General features: G+C 38.4%; 1 protein-coding gene across 2 annotated transcripts in view; it reads left to right on the top strand.

The window, feature by feature from the left end:
* The window catches only part of dop1b (DOP1 leucine zipper like protein B), a 24,585-nt gene extending 12,741 nt beyond the window's left edge, over nucleotides 1-11,844 (top strand). For both annotated transcript variants that reach the window (XM_016562870.1, XM_016562871.1), the window contains exons 18-39: nucleotides 664-816; nucleotides 895-995; nucleotides 1,102-1,292; nucleotides 2,160-3,819; nucleotides 3,962-4,061; nucleotides 4,495-4,662; nucleotides 4,766-4,891; nucleotides 4,990-5,124; nucleotides 5,327-5,382; nucleotides 5,608-5,712; nucleotides 6,016-6,082; nucleotides 6,251-6,404; nucleotides 6,551-6,633; nucleotides 6,952-7,061; nucleotides 7,221-7,370; nucleotides 8,205-8,266; nucleotides 8,359-8,487; nucleotides 8,584-8,720; nucleotides 8,834-8,886; nucleotides 8,966-9,100; nucleotides 10,492-10,624; nucleotides 10,756-11,844. In XM_016562870.1, coding sequence (XP_016418356.1) covers nucleotides 664-816; nucleotides 895-995; nucleotides 1,102-1,292; nucleotides 2,160-3,819; nucleotides 3,962-4,061; nucleotides 4,495-4,662; nucleotides 4,766-4,891; nucleotides 4,990-5,124; nucleotides 5,327-5,382; nucleotides 5,608-5,712; nucleotides 6,016-6,082; nucleotides 6,251-6,404; nucleotides 6,551-6,633; nucleotides 6,952-7,061; nucleotides 7,221-7,370; nucleotides 8,205-8,266; nucleotides 8,359-8,487; nucleotides 8,584-8,720; nucleotides 8,834-8,886; nucleotides 8,966-9,100; nucleotides 10,492-10,624; nucleotides 10,756-11,001 — 4,254 coding nt within the window. In that variant the 3' untranslated portion in view covers nucleotides 11,002-11,844. The remainder of the gene's footprint in view (nucleotides 1-663; nucleotides 817-894; nucleotides 996-1,101; nucleotides 1,293-2,159; nucleotides 3,820-3,961; nucleotides 4,062-4,494; nucleotides 4,663-4,765; nucleotides 4,892-4,989; nucleotides 5,125-5,326; nucleotides 5,383-5,607; nucleotides 5,713-6,015; nucleotides 6,083-6,250; nucleotides 6,405-6,550; nucleotides 6,634-6,951; nucleotides 7,062-7,220; nucleotides 7,371-8,204; nucleotides 8,267-8,358; nucleotides 8,488-8,583; nucleotides 8,721-8,833; nucleotides 8,887-8,965; nucleotides 9,101-10,491; nucleotides 10,625-10,755) is intronic.
* The last annotated feature ends 9,177 nt before the right edge of the window (nucleotides 11,845-21,021 follow it).

The raw sequence follows: 21,021 nt of genomic DNA, 5'->3' as shown, positions 1-21,021 counted from the left end.
TTCCCAGGAGGTCTCCCATCCAGGTACTGACCAGGCTCAACCCTGCTTAGCTTCAGTGGGTAACCAGTCTTGGGCTGTAGGGTGATATGGCTGTGGCGTACATAATATGTGTGTGTATACTGTGTATATTTAAATACAATAAATATACACAGTACACATACATATATTATGTAAACAAAAACTTTTATTTTGGATGCGATTAATCGCGATTAATCGTTTGACAGCTCTAGAAAAAATATGATATATAAATGGCTAATTCCAGAGACATTACAAGGGTTAGGAAATGCGCCGGATGGTTTTTTATGATTTTGTGGAAGTCCTGCAATTTAGTTAATAGAACCAATTGCCCTTTTGATAGAAGCATCGCCTATTTCCTTTTATTCTGTGTAGGTGCATGTATGTTAGCTGGACTACCCAGACTAGCATGCTAAGGAATAAAAACACAACATTTATGATAGTATTATGTACAATTGTAGTGCTAAATTTGCACGTTATTAAAACTTAATATTGACTGGTTTAATTCAGTCTTTCTCCATTCAAGTAGATAGGAGTTGTACTTGTGTGCCTATCGTCTACATAAAAAATAGCTGCCTTCCTTAATATCCGACTTTCTTAATGTGACATTTTTTCTTCACTTTAATTCTCGTTTTATTTCTCTTGTAGCGTGTATCTCAGGTTTTATGGGCTCAGCTGGACACGGAGCGTAGAGAGCATCACGTATCTTGTGTGGAGCTCTTCTATCGGCTTCACTGCTTGGCTCCATCTGCATCCATCTGCGAGGACATCATCTGCTTGGGTTTACTCAGTGGAGACAAGGTACTGCATTTTCCTCATTTAATACATCTACACACAATTATAAACATTTATTAAAATGTGTATGTGTATGTGTGTTAGGTTGTGTGTCTGGAGGCGCTCCACAGGTTCTCGGTTTTGTGGCACCTGACACGAGAGATCCAGACCAATCGCAGCACTTCTCTCAGCCGCTCCTTTGACAAGTCATATACATATTTCTTATCTAAACTTTTGCTTACTTCAGTAATATTCTCCCATATTTTTGTGCCATATACACTTAGTGTTCACTATATCTTTCTGTTTTCTCAGGTCTTTGTTTGTGGTACTAGATAGTTTGAACAATCAGGATGGTAGTGTTAGTGCCGCAGCACAGAACTGGTTGGTGCGGGCTCTCTCTCTCAATGATGTGGTCCGTATATTGGAACCGGTGCTGCTCTTACTGTTGGACCCCAGAACACAGAGATCACCCATACAAAGCATCAAACAGAATCTCTCTGTTGGTATGGAATCAAAACACACACATGCACACATACCAGATCACTACACACAGTGTTACCTATGCTTGAGTTTAGAAGGTACATTTTTAGGTCTGCAGTGTAAAAACTGAAATGAAACAGATTTATGTAATAAAAATTTGAATCAGTAATTAGCAATAAGAATCCATTTAAATTGATGTAAGGCAGTTATAATATGAAGTTAGTCTCAGCCTCAGACGTCACACCCACGGACTGTTGGCTGAACGTCTGATGCATATGGCACACAAAATTGGAAACACTTCAGGAGTTTCGAAGTCGGCATCTGATTGGTTGAATTCTACAGAATTTCAAGAAAACGTGCATAGTGTTCTTTAACATTCCACCTGGAAACAAAGATGGCATTGGCGCCAAACCCCGTTATGGAAGAAAAAAAACATTGTGTTTACAACTGTGACAATGAGCGCTTATTAGGATCAACTCAATGCCAGATTTTCAAAACTATGTGAAATATGTAAAGTTCATGGCATAGACTCTTTAAAATACATCTGGTTTTATGAGTTTTACACACCGGTCTGTTATTGTGGGGACATTTCTACGCCCCTAAACATGACACGGCACAAAACGAAACGTGATTGGTTGGTTCACCTGTCAGTCATGTGGCCTCTTGGGCGTTCCTAGGCCATTCAAAGCAGCCAAGGTTCCCAGAAACGTCTGACGTCAGTCTGAAGGTCTGGCTACACGAGACTAATATGAAGTAAACTGTAATATACCACTATATCTAAAATAATGAATATAGTAATTTGCATAAATAACATTCAAGACTGAAAGCAATAGCAAGAGTTCATTCTTGTTCTCGCTGTGGGGTTTGATTCTACTGTATATGTGATTTAGGTCATTTAAAGGCACTGACCTGGAGAGACAGATCCATCACAAAAAGTGTTGGAGACAACATAACTCCCGGTTGCCAAACAGAAGAAAGCCTTGTCAGGCGCATCACCATAGTAGACCGTGAAGCACTGTGGGCAGAGTTGGAACGAGATCCAGAACTAACGCCTCCAGACTCCCCAACAATGTCCCGGAGTGAGAGCGAAGAGACTGAGGGAGAGGATGAAGAAGAAGAGGAAAGTGAACACACCGAATCTGCAGACACCAGTGTCACTCAGAACTCCACTGAAAACTCCAGCTCAAGCTCCGCCCCTTACTTGCAGCGCCATGATGATGGTAGCGTAGAGGAGGATGGTGTGGCCAACGGCCTGCAGAGGGTCGATTCAGAACGCACGCAGGTTTCGGATTCGCTCTCAAGTGATGAAGATGATGGTCAGTTGGAGGCTATGGCCAAGTCCCGGTTGCTCAAACGTCAGCGGGAGAAACGTGAGGCAGTAGATTCGCTGTTCCGCCATGTTCTGCTCTATAAGCAGCAGTACGAGAGCAGCCGAATTCTCTATGCCTTTACTATTTTAGACACCATCCTCCGGACTAGTGCAGGGCCATTTCTGGAGGCTCTCTCCAGTACTTCTCTGGACTGCAGCTCCATTGCCCATCTTAACCTCATCCAGAACCTTCTGCAGAGGCACCGTCAGGCTCAGGACGGTGGCAGCTTCTATGGCCGATTGCAGACCTCAACTCCACCAAGTGGAGCCACTCCTGACCCATCCCAGCCAGCATCTTCTCCTCTCCATTCACCATCTTCTCCTTCCTCTTCACCAGCACTCCTGCTAGAGCTACTCACCTGCCTGTGTATGCGTTATCTCCGCTCTCACTATCCCTCCTATGCTAGCGTTCCCACTCGCCAACTCCAGGCCAATCGGGAGGTCCAGGTGAAAAGCGTGGAGGTGCTGACAGAGTTGATGATCCAGTTGGTGAGGGTGGCCCAGCAAGCTCAAATCGGGGAAGCAAAGGGAACTGCTAGCTTGGAGGTGGTGCGCAACCTTCTTTGGGGCTACAAGGTGCAACAATACGTCCTTCTAACGCTTTCCGCCTCCATGTATGTCTGCCAGAGAGCTGATCGGCCAGAACAGCACAAATTGCCTGAAGAAGACCAAGGAGGAGATGAAGGGGAGATCTCAGAAGAAAGCCTGATCAACTTTGGCCAGGATGGGATCTGGGCTGAGCACCCACTTCAGATTGCCCTACTGAAACTTATGAAGGTTCTTATTGTATTGGAGCACCACGTGTGTCCACCACACACCAAAGCACAAGATCATGATCAAAGCAATTTCAACCCACAGCGACGTGCAGAACCTCCATCTTCAGCCTTGGCTCGAGAGTGGCAAACAGCTGTGATGTTCCAGCAGTCCATCAAAGCAGTGCGTTACATAGCCAGTCAGCCTATCACCGCTCAGGGCATGTTTGTGTCAGCAGCAGCCCGAGCTTTGCACCCGCAGTATGGCTGTGCCATGCACCCAGCCTGGGTGACTCTGCTTTGTGAAGTGTTGCCGTATTTAGGACGATCACTGGCCATCATTGTATCACCCATAATTGCCCAGATCTGCAGAAACCTGGATGAGCTTGTTAAACAGCATGAGCACGATGGAATCAAAGCTTCACACAAGTAAGTAATGTGTGTGGTTGTTTGCATTTGTGTGAGAGCGGGTGCACATTAAGTGTTGACCGATAAGGTGTGAATAAATACTTTTTGTTGTTTTATTGCAACCATAGCTTGAATTGAATGCATATTTCATTGTTCTCTTTAGTGGTACCTTAAAGAGGGAGAACATAGCGCCTGACTATCCTCTGACACTACTGGAAGGACTGACCACTATCACACACTACTGTCTTCTAGACCACAAGAAAGTAAGACATAAAAGCACCTGCTAAAGCAAATAGTGGCGGATCCTGGCAAAGGTGACTTGGACTTTCACTTAGGGAGCCAAATTTCTGTTGTGTCATCCATTCACACTGACAGTGATTACATTTCTGAAGGTCACTAAGTCACTTTCATGTTGGTTGCTACAGCACTGTAGGTTTATTTGCAAAAACTGTCTGCAGTTTGGCATATCACAGTCAGTATGAACGAATCACATTATAAAATTCAACCAAATACTCATCTTTTCCTATTATACATCCACTGACATACAGTTGTAGTTGCAAACAAGTCTGATCTTGCCATGGGTATCAAAAATGCCAGGATTGCCACTGAAACTTCAAAACACTAATGTGACTAATGTGTTTTGTTTTGTTCTGTTCTGTTCTGTTCTAATTTGTTTTGTTTTGTTTTGTTTTGTAGACTGCAGGCTGTGATGTTCCAGACCTACGAAATGCTAGTAATGCCATTCTGGAGGAGTTTCCGCACATGATTAGCAGCATGGCCTTACTCTGGGGTGTGGTCAAGGGCTGTGACTCCACCCATGGCAGCAGAGCCTCACCCACCTCTGTGTATTTTAAAGGCACAAAGGTATATTTGATACATGAACTAAACAAAAATTTAGTTTACATAAAGATGTTGCTGTATTGTTGTCCGCTTTGTGGTGCCAGTCATGTGTTTTTGTTCTCTATAGATCTTGAGGCAAAAGGTTCTGGAGTTCTTGATGCCACTGACTCAGCAGTTTGGGGTGCAGGTCATGGCCTCTGTGGCCGCTGTATGGAGTAGCAGGAAGAGTCGCAAAAGACGTTCCAGCAACAAGGTGAACAATAGATATCAGAATGCAAAATTACATATCATCCAGTAGGTGTCTGGAATTATGTTTTTAAATTTTGTGTGTGTTTGTGTACGCATACATAGATTTTACCAGATGCTAGTGATTCTCAAATGACCTTGGTGGATCTAGTGAAGGCACTAAACACACTCCGTACGGACACCATACTGCAGCTCATCAGAGAGGTGGTGAAGAAACCCCATCAGATCAAAGGAGATCAGGTACTGCATGCACACATTTACGTAGCAGTCTAAATAGTGACATTCCATATAAAAATATTTTGTTTTTATATACAGCTAGTTATAAGTACTATATCCTAACCCTAAGAAAAAATTATCTGCATTTTTACAATTTAAAAAAAATGGTACATTTACCTGTAGAATTACATCATTTATTAATGTTTACTCTGTTTCTAATTATCAGAAGACTGCATTAGTTGACATTCCAATGCTACAGTTCAGCTACGTCTACATTCAAAGGTAACATCATTCTCATATTTTAATTGTACCTTATATTATTTGCTATCATATGATGTCATTTACTTTAAAATGACCAAAGTCTAGTGAACTGTTGCAATCTAATTCATGCCAATGGCTAAAGTTAATGCTACTTAATGGAAGATCCACCCTCGAATATATTCTTGTACAAGGTGAATGTTTTTAGTGCAGTATTGATGGAAATGTCCTGTATGGTCTTTTTTGCAGTCTCACTGCTCAAGCTCTTCAGGAGAACATCAATCCTCTCCTCTGTCTGCTCAGAGAATCTGTCCAGCTTAATCTCGCCCCTCCTGGACAGTTCTTGCTCCTCGGGTAAATAAAATGATGTGGTCACTATTACGTTTTCTCATACTTAGGTTCAGAGATTTGAACAAACCCTAATCTTAAATATTAACCTCTGGTGCATAACATGTCCTGGACCGTTTGGTGCCAGTACAACCAGTGCAAATAGACCAGTATGAAACTGCCTAGTTGTCTAATGCAACATTTCAAGAAGAAGGCAGCCAGAAAACTCTTTTAGAGATCTCTTAATAATTACATGAAACAATTGTTAGATATTATTGAAAGGTAAAACATCTTTTGAAACTCCAATCTTTGTTTATTTTACTATTGCAGCATCCTTAATGACTGTGTAAATAGACTTCCCAATATCGACAACAAGAGGGATACTAAAGAACTGCAGGTAAGACCGGTACAGTGAGAGAGAGCAAAACCAGTATTGTGTTGATATAGTAAGTGAAAACTAAAAGTTTAAACAGACATTGTCTGGATTGCTAAGCAAGAGAAAAACATAACCCAACATATTTCTTTACCAACCTGTTAAAGTACATAGTAATTGTACTCTCAACAGGAAGTGAGCCAGCGCATACTAGAAACTGTGGGAGCTGTGGCTGGCTCGTCTCTTGAGCAGACTAGCTGGCTGAGTCGTAACCTGGAAGTGAAAGCACAGCCTCAAGTCTGTCTTCAGGGAGATGAAGATGACCATGATGCCAATGAGTTTGAGGGTAAACCTACACTGAAATACATGTGCTTTCAGTATAATGCCCATTGCTGTATTGCAGATATAATCTGATAATAATACTGCCTAGCTATATTGTCTAGTGTGAACAGAGGCAGTATTAAAATGTACTCGGTTCTGTCTTTCTCTCAGAGTGTGCAGGCCAGGGCAGTGCTATGGTGTCATCTTCAGCACCATCTGTATTCAGTGTACAAGCTCTGGTTCTGCTTGCTGAGGTAAGAGACAAGAAGAAATGCACACACACAGGGCTCTAGATGTAATTGAATGGAATTTGTTGTAGCAATATTGGGAGGGAAAAAAGAAGAAAAAAAATCTAAATGCCATTAATGCAAAAATGATATGCAATGCAGAAATAATAAGAAAATATAATTGTATTAATTAAATTATAAAGTGCAGTTGTAAGTAAACATGGCAGTATTTATTTTACTGAATTTAATTTATGCTGATGTGATTAGACAAAATCGACAGGTATCAAGAATTTCAGAATTTCAACAGATAAACAGTGTGTTCTCATTTGTGCTAATTATTTGTAGGTTCTGGCTCCTCTTTTGGACATGGTCTATCGCAGCGATGAGAAGGAGAAAGCCGTGCCTCTTATTTCCCGTCTTATGTATTACGTTTTTCCCTATCTAAAAAATCACAGGTGAGTATGCCAAAAATTATACACTTGTGATAGTGATTAAAAATGCTTAGTTAGTGCTTAATTAGAAAGCTTTGGTCTATTCATTGTTAATTTGGCAGTGGCCATATGTATGGCAGTTTTCATTTAAAACTCACTAATTTCTCAATTTCTATTTCTCAGTGCCTATAACGTGCCTAGTTTCTGTGCGGGTGCTCAGTTGTTGAGCAGTCTGAGTGGATATGCCTACACTAAGCGAGCGTGGAAGAAAGAGGTGCTGGAACTCTTCATGGACCCAGTGTTTTTCACAATGGAGTCCTTGTGTTCCTGCCAGTAAGATACACTTGCACAACATTCTAAATTTTCAAGGCATGCTGATAATGTCAAAATGGTCAAATATTGCTCAAATCATTTTCCTAACCTATGCTCAGTGCTCACCAGTCACCAAGGCTGCATTTATTTGATCAAAAATACAGTAAAAACAGTAATATTGTGAAATATTATTACAATTTAAAATAACTGTTTTCTACTCCAAAATATTTTGAAATGTAATGTATTCCTGTAATGGCAAACCTGAATTTTTTTAGAAGCCATTACTCCAGTCACATGATTTACGTAGTACTCAGTTATTAATAATGTTTCTAATTATTATCAATGTTAAAAATAGTTTTTGCTGCTAAATATTTTTGTGAAAAACATGATGGTTGTTTTTCAAGATTATTTGATGAATAGAAATTTTTAAAAAAAACAGTATTTATTTCAAATGGCGATCTTTTGTAACATTATGAATGTCCTTATTGTCACTTTTGTTCAATATAATGCATCCTTGCTGAATAAAAGTAGTCAGTACTGTTCTTTTTTTTATTTAACATACCCCAAACGTTTGAATGATGGTTTATCACGGTTTCCACTAAAATATATTATGCAGCAAAACATTTTTTCAACATGAATAACAATGAGAGATGTTTATTGTGCACCTAATCAGTGTGTTAGAATAATTTCTGAAAGATCATGTGACACTGAAAACTGTAGTAATGACTGCTGACTATATATATTTTTTAATTATTTGAACAGCAATATTACTGTTTTAACTGTATTTTTGACCAAATAAACAACAAAATCAAGAGTTTGATGTTGAAGCCACTAAACTCACATATCGTGCTTTAGTTGGAGATCCATCATAGACCATCTTCTGACTCATGAAAAGACAATGTTCAAAGACTTGATGAGTGAGTATATGTACATTCTTTTGCATTAGTTATTTTGTGTATGATCAGTGTATTGACTTGTATTGTGTGTGTTCATGTTGTACCATGTGCAGGCATGCAGAGCAGTTCTTTGAAGCTCTTCAACAGTGCTGAGCAGAAGCCTATGTTACTGAAACGACAGGCTTTTGCCATGTTTAGTGGAGAGAATGACCAGTACCACTTCTATTTGCCTCTCATACAAGGTATCACTCAGTCTGTGTGGAAAACAAATAAAGGTTTCTTGTAAAGTACAATAGAAAAATGTCCAGCTAACACTTTCTTTATCAAATATATTCTAGAGCGTCTAACAGAGAACCTGCGTGTGGGACAGACCCCATCAGTGTCAGCCCAGATGTTCCTCATGTTCCGTGTTCTCCTGCTGAGGATCTCACCACAACATCTCACCTCTCTCTGGCCAATCATGGTCACTGAGCTGGTAAGAAATACGCCGCACTAAGAGTATTTGTTTTTTGGTTGCTTTCAAATGCTTAATCAGTTGTTTTGCATGTTATTTCTGGGTGCAGTTTGAATATTTGTTTAATATTTCAGATACGCATTTTTAACCGCCTTCAGAAGACACTACTGGATGATAAAGTTTCAAAGTGAGTCTTCCTTTTTGAAAAATGATGTTAGTATGTATTTTGGCCCTTCATTTAAAAAATATATATCTTTCTGTTTCAGGAGTAAATTGCGGGGTGGCAATGACAAGAATGGTCTACTCTTCCCTCAGGCAGAGCTGGACATGTACCTGTCAGCCTGCAAGTTCCTGGACACCGCAGTGTCCTTCCCTCCTGAGCACATGCCTCTGTTTCAAATGTGAGACTCCAGTGAACTGTGTGTTTGCATGTTTGGCACCGTTTACTCTTGCCATAGCAGTGATAAATAAGAAAAACAATTTATGAATTTAATTTACTTAAACTTCTTAAGAACAGAATCAGTGGTTGGACATCGTCTAATGGCCACATGAGAAAATATACACTGCTGTTCAAAGTTTTGGGGGTCAGTAAGATTTTTTTTTTTAAGAAATTGTTACTGTTTTCAGCAAGGATAAATTAAATCGATTCGAAATGACAGTGAATAATACATTTTTAAATGTTTGAAAATCAAACAAATGCAATTCTTTCGAAGTTTCTATTCATCAGATAAATCTGAAGTACATCAGATTAAAATACATCATGTTTTCCACAAAAATATTAAGCAGCACAACTATTTTCAGCATTGATAATAGTAATAAATGTTTCTTGAGCTCCAAATCAGCATGTTAGAATGATTTCTGAAGGATTATGTGACACTGAAAACTGAAGTAATGGCTGCTGAATCAGGAATAAATTACATTTTAAAATATTTTAAAATGTAATAATATTTCACAATATTACTGTTTTTATATGCAGCTCTAGTGAGCATAAGACGCTTATTTTAAAAACATTTAAAAATCTTATCAACCCCAAACTATAGTGTATGTAAGAATTAAAGGGTTAGTTCACTCAAAGTTTACAATTGTGTCATCATTTACTTGCCCTCACATCTTTTAAAGCCACTATTTTCCATACAGTGAAAATGGTTTAATTTTACTGCCAAAATAACCCCAAAAATCACCATTCAAGTTTATACGACTGTGTGCTAAATTCTAAGCTTTCTGTCAGAGAATATATCAGACTTGAAATACAGCACACAATGTGTGTGTGTGTACGTGTGTACTTGTTTATGCTACATTGTGTGGACCAAATGTCCCCACAAGGATAGTAAAACCTGAAATTATTGACATTGTGGGGACCGGCCTGCGGTCTCCACGAGGGAAAAACTTATTAAAAATAGTAAATGATGTTTATCTGAAAGTGTAACAATGCAAACAGGTTTTCTGTAAGGGGTAGGTTTAGGGTTAGGGGATAGAAAATATCGTTTGGTCAGTATAAAAGTAATAGAAGTCTATGGAAAGTCCCCACAATTCACAGAAACAAATGTGTGTGTGTGTGTGTGTGTGTGTGTTTTACATTTTCTTTTACATTTTTAATGCTAAGTGGACTGTCATAGTTGCCCCAACATTGACAGCTATCAGTAAAGGTCAATAGGTTCCCTCTTACTTCTAGGTGACCTTTAATGCCTGACCCAACAAAAATGGCTTCTGATCTGCTCCACAACGTAACATTCACTGTTCATGATCTGTTAATATCTGAACTTTATGTATGTATGTATTTGTTTGTTTGCAGGTATCGCTGGGCTTTCATTCCTGAAGTAGATGTCGACCATTATGATGGACCAGGAAACACTCTGCTGGAAGGTGAACAAGAGTGTAAACCGCATATTGTTAGGATCCTGGATGGAATAAACCGACGCTATGGGGTAAGATCTCCATGCACAGAAACACATGCTTCAATGTATCTGTGAAAGAGCACCAGTGAACCAGTAAATATGGTGCTTTTTCACAAATAGACCCAATTCTCAGTCTGTAAATATCTTGAATGTGTGTTCAGGAGCTGAATGGAACAGCTGGAGAGTCAAGCACAGATCGAGTGGAGTTTCCTCTGCTCACACTACGTTCTCTCTGCTCTATCGTGGATCTCGTCCCGTTCTTCAGCACCCTGTGCTGCTCTTTTTATGGCTCCTCCGCACACCTCCCGCATTATGCCGCCGACTACCCACCACCCAGTAGTGATCAGGTCATGAAACGCCTAGAGCACATCATTGAAGGAGAGTTCCTCGATGGACTGGACAGTTAGATGATAGATCACATTCTAATCTTTAAATGATTTGCTCAACTTCTGTAATTGCTTTTGTAATTAATGTAATTGGTTTCTCTTTGAAGACAAAAGTGCAATGAGATTTCTTTGTAGCATAATAGTTTACATGAAATGTATAAAGGACCCTGCTAATTTTCGTGTTATAATCTTAATCAATGCACGTAAAGTTGTTTAAGGTTTCTAGAATGTTATGACCATTCTGAGTCATACACGCTGTGAATGTAAATCATCTTTGTATTTTAATCTGGCTTAAGGCGGGCGTTCTGTTCATTCTGTGCACATTCCATTACTGTTTGTTTCTGAATGAGCCAAATGAAAGATTATGTGGCCATGTTTCATTGGCCATAATGGTCAAAACAAACAGTTAAAGCATTTATTGAATGAATTTTTTTACTTGTATGTAGGGCTATTAGTAATTTCTTTACTTGATATCCCTTTGCAGTATTTTCTTTCTCTGTACTTTCTGACCTCTGTTTTTTTCCCTGCAAGCTCATCTATCTGTTGGGAAATATTGACAATGTTAGTTGTTTATCGTCTAGTGTTCGTTTGTAAGACTTTCTGTTGCATTCTGTATGTCTTTTATTCTGCTATGTTTCTCCACTCACTTTAAATTAAAGATAATATGTATCTTTATTCTAATTATGTGGATATTGAATGTCTTCTTTTCTGTGTAGAGTCAATACTCTGTTAATATTTACAGCAAAGGAATTGTAATGCACATTTTTATTCCTGTACCCAAGTGAATGTTTTTGATCCATGTTTGTTTTTCATTATTTGTAGGACCTCAAGGACGTTTTTATGCTGTTGCTTTTTAATTTTAGAGGAGATATATCCAGCTGCAGACCCGCAGCACCAAGTTTAGCGCCAACCCTAATTAGACACACCTGAACCAGCTAATCAAGCTCTTACTAGGCATATAATCTTCCAGTCAGGTGTGTTGAGGCAAGTTGGAGCTAAACTCTGCAGGACACCGGCCCTCCAGGACCGAGTTTGGACAGCCCTGGTCTAAAGCATGCAAATATTGACTGCATTACGTACTTCCCCAAATGATTTCCGTTATTCCAACGGTCTTTACAGCCTACAACAGCACCAAACCCCAAGCAAATAAATATAGTAAACAAGAGGATACATATGACAAATTATTTCCATGTTTTTGCCACAAAATTACGTTTTATCAGGTACCCCCACTCTCCCTCCCATACAAACGCACACACGTACACGCAGAAACGTGTTGTCAGTGCAGCTCTTACGATTTTATCAGTAAAATAGTTTAGCAACTTAAAAGCTGCATGATATTTCTCACTAGCGAGGAAATACGCTGCTGCTCTTGAAGCAAATTAATTTACAGTTTCGATATTAGTAGAGCCGCTGCTGCTCCGCCCTTCACTTCCGGTTCTGTGGCTGCGGTTCTGAAACTGCTGGTGCTGCGGGTCTGCAGCGGGATACTATTGTTTTAGAGTGCACCTGATTTGACAGTTATAGACTTAGTCTCAAATGTTACTGCTGGTTTACTACCTTGACCTTTGATTGAAGTGCCTAAAAATAAATGCTCTAGTTATGAAACATCTTTGCTCGTTCTACAACATATAGCAACTACAAATAAGCTTCAAATAAGAAGCTTATATTTCCCATTAACAGCAGTAAAGAGTGATAATTTTACTTGAAGTGATAGCAGAATTAATGGCACTATGAAAACATAAAGACGTCCACAGCCTCACTCCATGTTATTTAGTGGTTTGTTCTCTGGAATGTTGTCAATTTAATTTTTCTTGAGGAAAAATATGTTAATGCTTACTAAAGTGATATATGTGTATGTTCTGCACATATGAATAAAATGACCCTGAACCAGAGAGTGTTTGTGGCTTTTTGGAAATTTTTTAAGTTTTTAATTTTTAAGCTTTTTTACTTCATCAGAGTTGCACAAAACTTGTTCACCTTTGTAGCACTTTTACACACAAAAAAAGTGGACATTATAAAAAAGGCTAAATGTTCTTAAAAATAAAGTCACACTACAGTCAAAAATGATCACCATGGGGAATGAATGGGAAAAAATTAATATAGAGCAATTTTTGGGGGTACATCAGTACCCTACATGATAAAGTAGTCTTTGATAATGCCTAAATATATATCCAAATGCAAAATCGAATAAAAAGTAAAATAATTTAAAATAAATATTTATGTCTACATTGTCAATGTATTTATTTAGTGAGTGGCCAGAAAAAAACAGGACCGTGAAAAGCCAGCTTTATCACAAAATAAGGCTTGATATTTCTCACTAGCGAGGAAATACGCTGCTGCTCTTGAAGCAAATTAATTTACAGTTTCGATATTAGTAGAGCCGCTGCTGCCGAATTACTTGTGGATTATTGTGATGTTTTTATCAGCTGTTTGGACTGATGACACCCATTCATCTCAGAGGATCCATTTCTCCAAATCTGAAGAAATAAACATTATCCACGTCTTCGATGGCCTGAGGGTGAGTAAATTTTCAGCAAGTTTTCATAATAAACAAATCCAAAATACCAGTATTTTAATGCAAATAATCAAATTGTCGTGAATCCGGTCCCTGTTGTTCCTCCCAGTCGCCATCAGAGGGCTCCATCACCTTTTTCTCCCGGACTCCATTATCCCTGTCTAGGCCTGCGTCCCAATGTTCATATTATCCTTCCTAAATTCTATGTTATATTAGTCATTTTCAATACTATTTAGGGCAGATAGGGTGGATAGTATGCACACTGGGACACACACTGTTTTCTGTGATGACCCGGAGCTTCTTTACCCATGCTCAGTGCTAAGTCTTGTTTTGCTCTTGCTAACATTTCTTAGCGTTCACCCTTGTTTCTTGTGGTTGTGATCTTGGACTGTTTCCCTGGTTTTTGATTGTTTGCTGTCTGCCCTGATTCTCCTCTGTTGTGTGGATTAGCCTACTCTTCCCTTGCCTCTGCTATTGTGTTTTACTGGTGTTTGAAGTAGGCTATTCTTGGCTGTAATTCTTATCAGAATTATAAGGCCTGGTTCTCCAGTGCGGTCAGAGAAGTCACCTGAGGATAATTTTGGTGTGGGCAGACAGCTAGTTTAACTTAAGTCAGGTGCGTAGGGAAATTTCTAGCACACTATGCGTGTGGCAAAGTTGGTGACATTGCAAGTCTTTGTCCAGAGAATAAGAGATCTCATCAAGACTTGCAAAGGATGGTCACGTTGCAAGGCATTTGGAAAAAAGAAGAAAAGATCAGGAAGTTGTTTGTTTTACACGTGGAAGGATGGGCCATAGGGCAAAACCGTATCACTTTTCACACAAAAGAAAGATAGGCTATGGGCGTCACTAGGCCATTTTTAGGGGGGGCTATAGCCACCCTAAAATGTCTACTCAGCCCCCCTAGAAAAATGGAAAAGGTAGTAATTTTCCAGGACTTTATCCATTATCCTTTGTAACCCTGTAACCCAAAAACACTAAATACAATGCAGAATTTAAAATGTAGGTAAAAAAAACCTGTGAAAAATCAATATGGAAAATTCCTTCATATTAACATAGTAGACTATTTTTACAGGCTTTTCTTAGAGTGTAGCATACTAACAAACTACTAATACACTGCTTAAAACGAATTGTTCAGAATGTGCTAATAAAATTTTTTTACTAGCTAATAAAAAAAAACTTAAATTGTAATTGTTAAAAAATCAGGTGCGTAGGGAAATTTCTAGCACACTATGCGTGTGGCAAAGTTGGTGACATTGCAAGTCTTTGTCCAGAGAATAAGAGATCTCATCAAGACTTGCAAAGGATGGTCACGTTGCAAGGCATTTGGAAAAAAGAAGAAAAGATCAGGAAGTTGTTTGTTTTACACGTGGAAGGATGGGCCATAGGGCAAAACCGTATCACTTTTCACACAAAAGAAAGATAGGCTATGGGCGTCACTAGGCCATTTTTAGGGGGGGCTATAGCCACCCTAAAATGTCTACTCAGCCCCCCTAAAATTTTGCGATTAGCTCCATAAACTGTACACGAATTCGTGATTGCCTCAGTCCCCTTTAAATTTCATATGAAAACGGCGGCAGACTTCGATCGGCTCCTCCCCATCTTTCAGCGCATTCTTTTTCAATCCACAGACCGTGGCGGCGCAGAGCGAGAAACAGGGGACAAGCAGGCGCGGATTAATGCACAGGCTTGCCTAGGTTACAGCCTAGGGGCCCCACGTGTGCAGGGGCCCCTGATTGGCCAGAATATATTTTTTTATTATTTTAAATTTACTTCAGTGCGAACCAAAAAAGACCCTCATTGGCCCATAAGAAACATTAAAGGAGGAATAATTGCAGAGCGTCTGACAAAATTAACGTCTTGTATTGTAGAATGTATGCACTGCACTGCCGAGAGTTCGCGCGATCGTTAATTCGAAACCGAAAGACAAACGCGCACGCGCATTCAAGCGATTTTAATACTCCGCGTTTTGAGAGCAACTCCCTCACGCGCCAAATTAGGCTACATACAATATCTAGGCTGTTATTAGTCTGTTAGTTAATTATTAATTAATAGGTTGTGTAGTTGTCTATAGCTCTGTATCATGCTTGAAAAATGTGTTCTCTATTTGCACTTTGAATATAAAGAATGAGAATGTGACGTAACGAGTTCTGGGAAACTGCTTTGTTTATCCGCCATACTTGCAGGATAGCGCTGCCCTTCCGCTATTGAGTTTAGGGCAGTATTTTACGGTGGCCGTGAAGTGCAAAGCAAATCACAATTCTGAAACGAAATTAACATATATAAATTATATTTTTTGCTGAGATTTGATGCAGTGACACAATTTTGCGTCGTGATGACATCATCGCACAATGACAATGGCACATTTAGCAACTTTTAGCAACAAATCGACCTTCCTTTAGCAACTTTCCATTAAAATTAGTTGGCAACACTGCTACTGCTTTCTCCAGTGAGAAGTCAGGAAAGAAATATGCACATCAAGCACCATTGGCATTTACAAGCAAGCTCAGAAACAAATAGGCTATGTCAGTGGATTTTGATGTGAGAGGACATCAGGGGGTGGACTTTTTCCACTGTAGGACGGTTTAAAATTAAAATGCATTACAATGGGGCTGTTTGAATTCTTGAATCTGATTTGCTGATTAACTACATACAATATCTAGGCTGTTATTAGTCTGTTAGTTAATTATTAATTAATAGGTTGTGTAGTTGTCTATAGCTCTGTATCATGCTTGAAAAATGTGTTCTCTATTTGCACTTTGAATATAAAGAATGAGAATGTGACGTAACGAGTTCTGGGAAACTGCTTTGTTTATCCGCCATACTTGCAGGATAGCGCTGCCCTTCCGCTATTGAGTTTAGGGCAGTATTTTACGGTGGCCGTGAAGTGCAAAGCAAATCACAATTCTGAAAACAAAATAACAAATTACAAACGCAAATGCAAGTCTAAAAAACAAAATAACAATTCAGAAAGCACAACAACAATTCAGAAAACATTATAACAAGTCAGAAAACACAATGACAAATCCGAAAACGTGTTTTCTGACTTGTTATTTTGTTTTCAAATTTGTCATTGTGTTTTCTGACTTGTTATAATGTTTTCTGAATTGTTGTTGTGCTTTCTGAATTGTTATTTTGTTTTTTAGACTTGCATTTGCGTTTGTAATTTGTTATTTTGTTTTCAGAATTGTGATTTGCTTTGCACTTCACGGCCACCGTAGTATTAGATTTTTTTGTCGTGATTGTGAAAAATGTCACCAGTGTAGGCTATGTCATTCATGCTGCATCGAGAATTGCAATAGTAACTCAGATCATCATTCTGAGAGAAAACTGAGCAATGCAGTATGTTTTTTCGCCTTTCTATGTGTAAAAACACCAAGGGAAGCAAGTCGCGGAGAAGACGCCGAATAGTAAATCTGTTAATGTCACTGATTAAACCCACTGACTCTCACTCAATAAAAGTGTGTTTTTGAACGTTTTGATTTTGTTGGTTTAATATTTAACATTACCTTCTTTGCGAGCATGACTCTCACTAGGCTTGTGAGTTAGTAGAACTTGAACAGGGAACTTTCTAAAATGCTTAAAGTGGCTTAATGTACCAAGACAGTGATGAAGACAATTGTAAAGCATATACTATGGGCAGATACGCATATAAGCTCAAAATGTGAACGCAACGCGTTTATTTACACGTTAAGCATTTTCCTCTCATAAAGAACACGCTTAATGAGACAGTGATATTAACCCTCTATAGGAGTAATTATGAATTTACAGCGTAAAAAATTATTGACTTTATATTTTACATATATTTAGGAGTAAAATCATTTTCCAAAATTTGTTTTCTTCATCTGACCTTTGACCTTCTTTTTAGGGATCCGTCATTTATAACTGACGTGGTCTCATTATGTAAATTTATTTTTGGCAAATTGTCTGAAACTTCACACACAATCAAATGCTTTTTCACTATCTGAAAAGAAGTGAAAAGATCTTTATGAACATTCAATTTTTTTCTTGTGCTGCTATATTTGATTTGATTTGGAACTCGTGTGTGAAAATGTCTAAAACTTGCAATTTCACTGCCTGAAAACCATGTCTTAGTGTTTCAAAAGCATTAAAACAACTTTAACATTGTGTTTCATCTTGGAATTTCAAATCAATTATTGTAGCACAAGTGAAAGTAAACAAGACTCTTCTTTTTCAGTGTACCCCAGACAACCCACACATAAGTAGATGTTGACTTGTGCAGTCATCATTGGAGCATCGCTGTCTGTCAGTATAGTAATGCCAATAGACATCGGCATCTTTTCTGACCTCTGGTTGTTGTATGGTTCACATCTTTCAAATTGGCATACAATAATATATCCAAATGCCTGACTTCCACAACAACCTATTCTTCACCACTGCCCTCTCTCTCATTGCTTCTGTCCTCCTTGGTCCTCAACAACTTGTTTTATTACTACAACCTGATTTTCTGATGCACTCATATCACTATCATCAATACTTTCTGAAATAAGTACAGATTTGTCTCTCCATCTTCCAAAAATCTTACAAAAATGAACCTAAAACACATGAATAAAGGCTATTATACTGCACGCCAATGCTGGTCAATAGTGCCAGCTACACCAAATATGCATCACATAATAGGACTTTGTCAGTTATGCATGACGCTCAGATTTGTTGGTCTCGGAGTTGTTGTTTTTATAAAAGTGCATTAAAAATGACAAAAAACTTTAGAAAACACATTTGGATGTACAATTATATTTTTTATAACTTGAATTTATATGTATTTTCTAGTCTAAAATTAGCTCACTATGGAGCTTTGAGAGCATGCGACCTATGTGCTAATGTCTCCTACTAGGCCTACTTTGTTACCAAAAATGTGAAGCACATGGCTAATAAATTTAAATTTTACTGGTTGAAGGGGATGTCATTTGACATCACTAAAATAACATTTTGTTGGTTGAACAATAATATTGTATTTTAAATGCATTTTTCTTAGCGTCATTTATAAATGACGATATCCCATGGAGGGTTAAAAGACCACATTCTGTACACACCTTACTAATAAAGCACATATTGATATGTGCAGAAAAACAGATGAGCCCAAAATATTATCTTTAAATATCACTGTCTTAATCAATAAGCGCTTTCTACGTTACGGTTTTCTAAAGAGTGGAAAACGCTTAACGTTTAAACATGTCGCGTTAATATTCTGGCTCATCACCATGTCTTTTAGCATCACTGTCTTAGTACATTAAACCAGCATTTTAAAATGCTACAAAACTGTTCACATGCTCCTAGGGATTTGATTTTGCTTGTCATTTGTTGAAATAGTTAAATATAAAAAGTACAGTGAGTTCGTGACTGTTCGCTGAATGTGACCCACAATCTGTGATTCTCCTCCGTGGCCATGGAAACATTAATATTTATAATGACAACAATTATACTTTGTCATTTAAAACTTTCCAAAAAAGACATTGATTGACTTCTGTCAGCTTGTTGAACACACACTTTTATTTGGATAATCTATCATATGATGGCTGAAGCAGCAGCGAGCGTCCAGCGGGCGACACTGTTTTCACGCTAATCAGGTAAACATTAAACAAAATTCTACAAAACCTAAGAGAGAAAAAAAATCAAATTATCATGCAGTGCGATCAAATAGCTTCTCTTCCCTGCAAACGATACAATGCAGAATGAATGATTGTTTAACTTAAAGGCAAAAACAAAACAAAAGATAAGCAGTTATCCTTATAGAGAATTAAAAGTAACCATGGGAACGGATAGAGTATCCTGGGGCAAGTTCAAGCTCAAACCGGTGTGCACCGTTTTGCTACGGTTTCCGGTTTGAACGACATGTTTCCTGGAAACGGTGTGCAACGGGGTTTGAGATACGTTTTCTCTTGTTTGGTGGGTGTGTCAAACATGTCAGCCCAATCAGCAGCAACATGTATGTAAACCATGCGGTATTAAAGAGACAGCTCGCACAATGTAATTAACATCCAAATAAATTCACAAGAGCAAGAATATTGTTTGCACATGTTTATTTACATTAAAGGCAAAATAACTGAAATAATAAGGGCACAAGTATAGATCTGGAACTTCTTTAAGTCTGTCTAAATATCATTTAGTAATTGTAATGTCTTTTGGTTCATATGCTTTCCTTGGGAAGGTGTGCTAGACACTGATTAATGTAACATAAAAATACTATACATATTTATATATTTTTCTACTGTATTATGGAGTGTCACTTTCATAAACTTTTCTATACTGCTCTGATTATATAATGGTAAATGTGTTCAACGCACCACCGTTTCCGTTTAAAAAAACGTTTTGCACCGTTTTTGTCGGGACTGAACGCAGCCCAGCTAATATGGCAGCGCCTCCCCGAAATGCAACGCGGAGTGAAAAGATTATGACGTAACTCCTCATTCTCTATTGAGAGAGTATACTTTGATTATGGCTGCACTTATTGTTTGCACTTAATAAAACTAAGAAATAACTGTGTTGTTTATTTTTTGTTATTTATACTGTTTTTATTTCTGTTCAATTTGTGAAAAGGAGTTCAGTTAGGAGGTCAAACGTTCTAGAAGCTCATAATTCATGTACAGTTCTAAGGTCTGAAGAGACTCACATGAAGTCATACAGCGGAGAAGCCAGTCAGTTGAGTTTGTGGCAAAACCTTTTAAAGTGCTTGAGTGTTGTTGTCTTTTACTGCATATGATAATTCATACTCAGAAAGTAAAACTGAAATGACATTTATTACAAGATAATTAGTTAAAACAATTCCAAATGCACCTGCACCTGCACCATACAAAATGAGTGCAAAGCTATTTTTCCAGTCATGTATCTGGTCATTGAGAATTTTTTTTAAATAATGTGTAAAAATCTTGCCTCGTCTCGTTCTCGTGAACCCAATCTAGTGTCTCATCTCGTCTCTTGAGTTAAGTGTCGGCGTTAATGATAATCAAACAACAAAAGACGAGGAGAAAATCACTCCCTGCTCTTGACAGAATAGCATTTGTAGCTTTTATAAGCATTTATATAGTGAAAATCGTGCCCTACCATCACATTCAGATCTATGCAACCAATAAATAAATTACTACTAGAGCACAAAACTGTTTACAAGAGCACATATTTCTTCATTGAGTCACTTGATTCTGCTCTGAAAATACACCAGATCTATGCATTTAAATTTAAAATGAAGTAAATTTTCTTGGGGGGGTGGGGCTCACACAAAGAGCAGCCTAGGGGCCCCTGACCACCTTAATCCGCCCCTGAGGACAAGGTATGTGTTTATCGATTGATTGTTATAATATCTGCATCTGTGCAGTTCTTTGTCATAAATCCAGTTTACAAAATATCATGGGGGAGCAATAATCGGTTCCCCATCTACTGTAGCCTAAGTTTTCACTGCGTTCACCCCTCATTAAACCACAGCTGTTTCCTCCAGCGAAAACTAAGCACATATGAACGCATACTTTATAAAACGATCATGTTGCCATTTTCATTTGAAAATGTAACTTTCA

This window comes from Sinocyclocheilus rhinocerous, unplaced genomic scaffold, assembly GCF_001515625.1.
Source record: "Sinocyclocheilus rhinocerous isolate Xijiao unplaced genomic scaffold, SAMN03320098_v1.1 scaffold289, whole genome shotgun sequence".
NCBI classification, from domain to species: domain Eukaryota; kingdom Metazoa; phylum Chordata; class Actinopteri; order Cypriniformes; family Cyprinidae; genus Sinocyclocheilus; species Sinocyclocheilus rhinocerous.
This window is presented reverse-complemented; position numbering and strand designations above follow the sequence as displayed.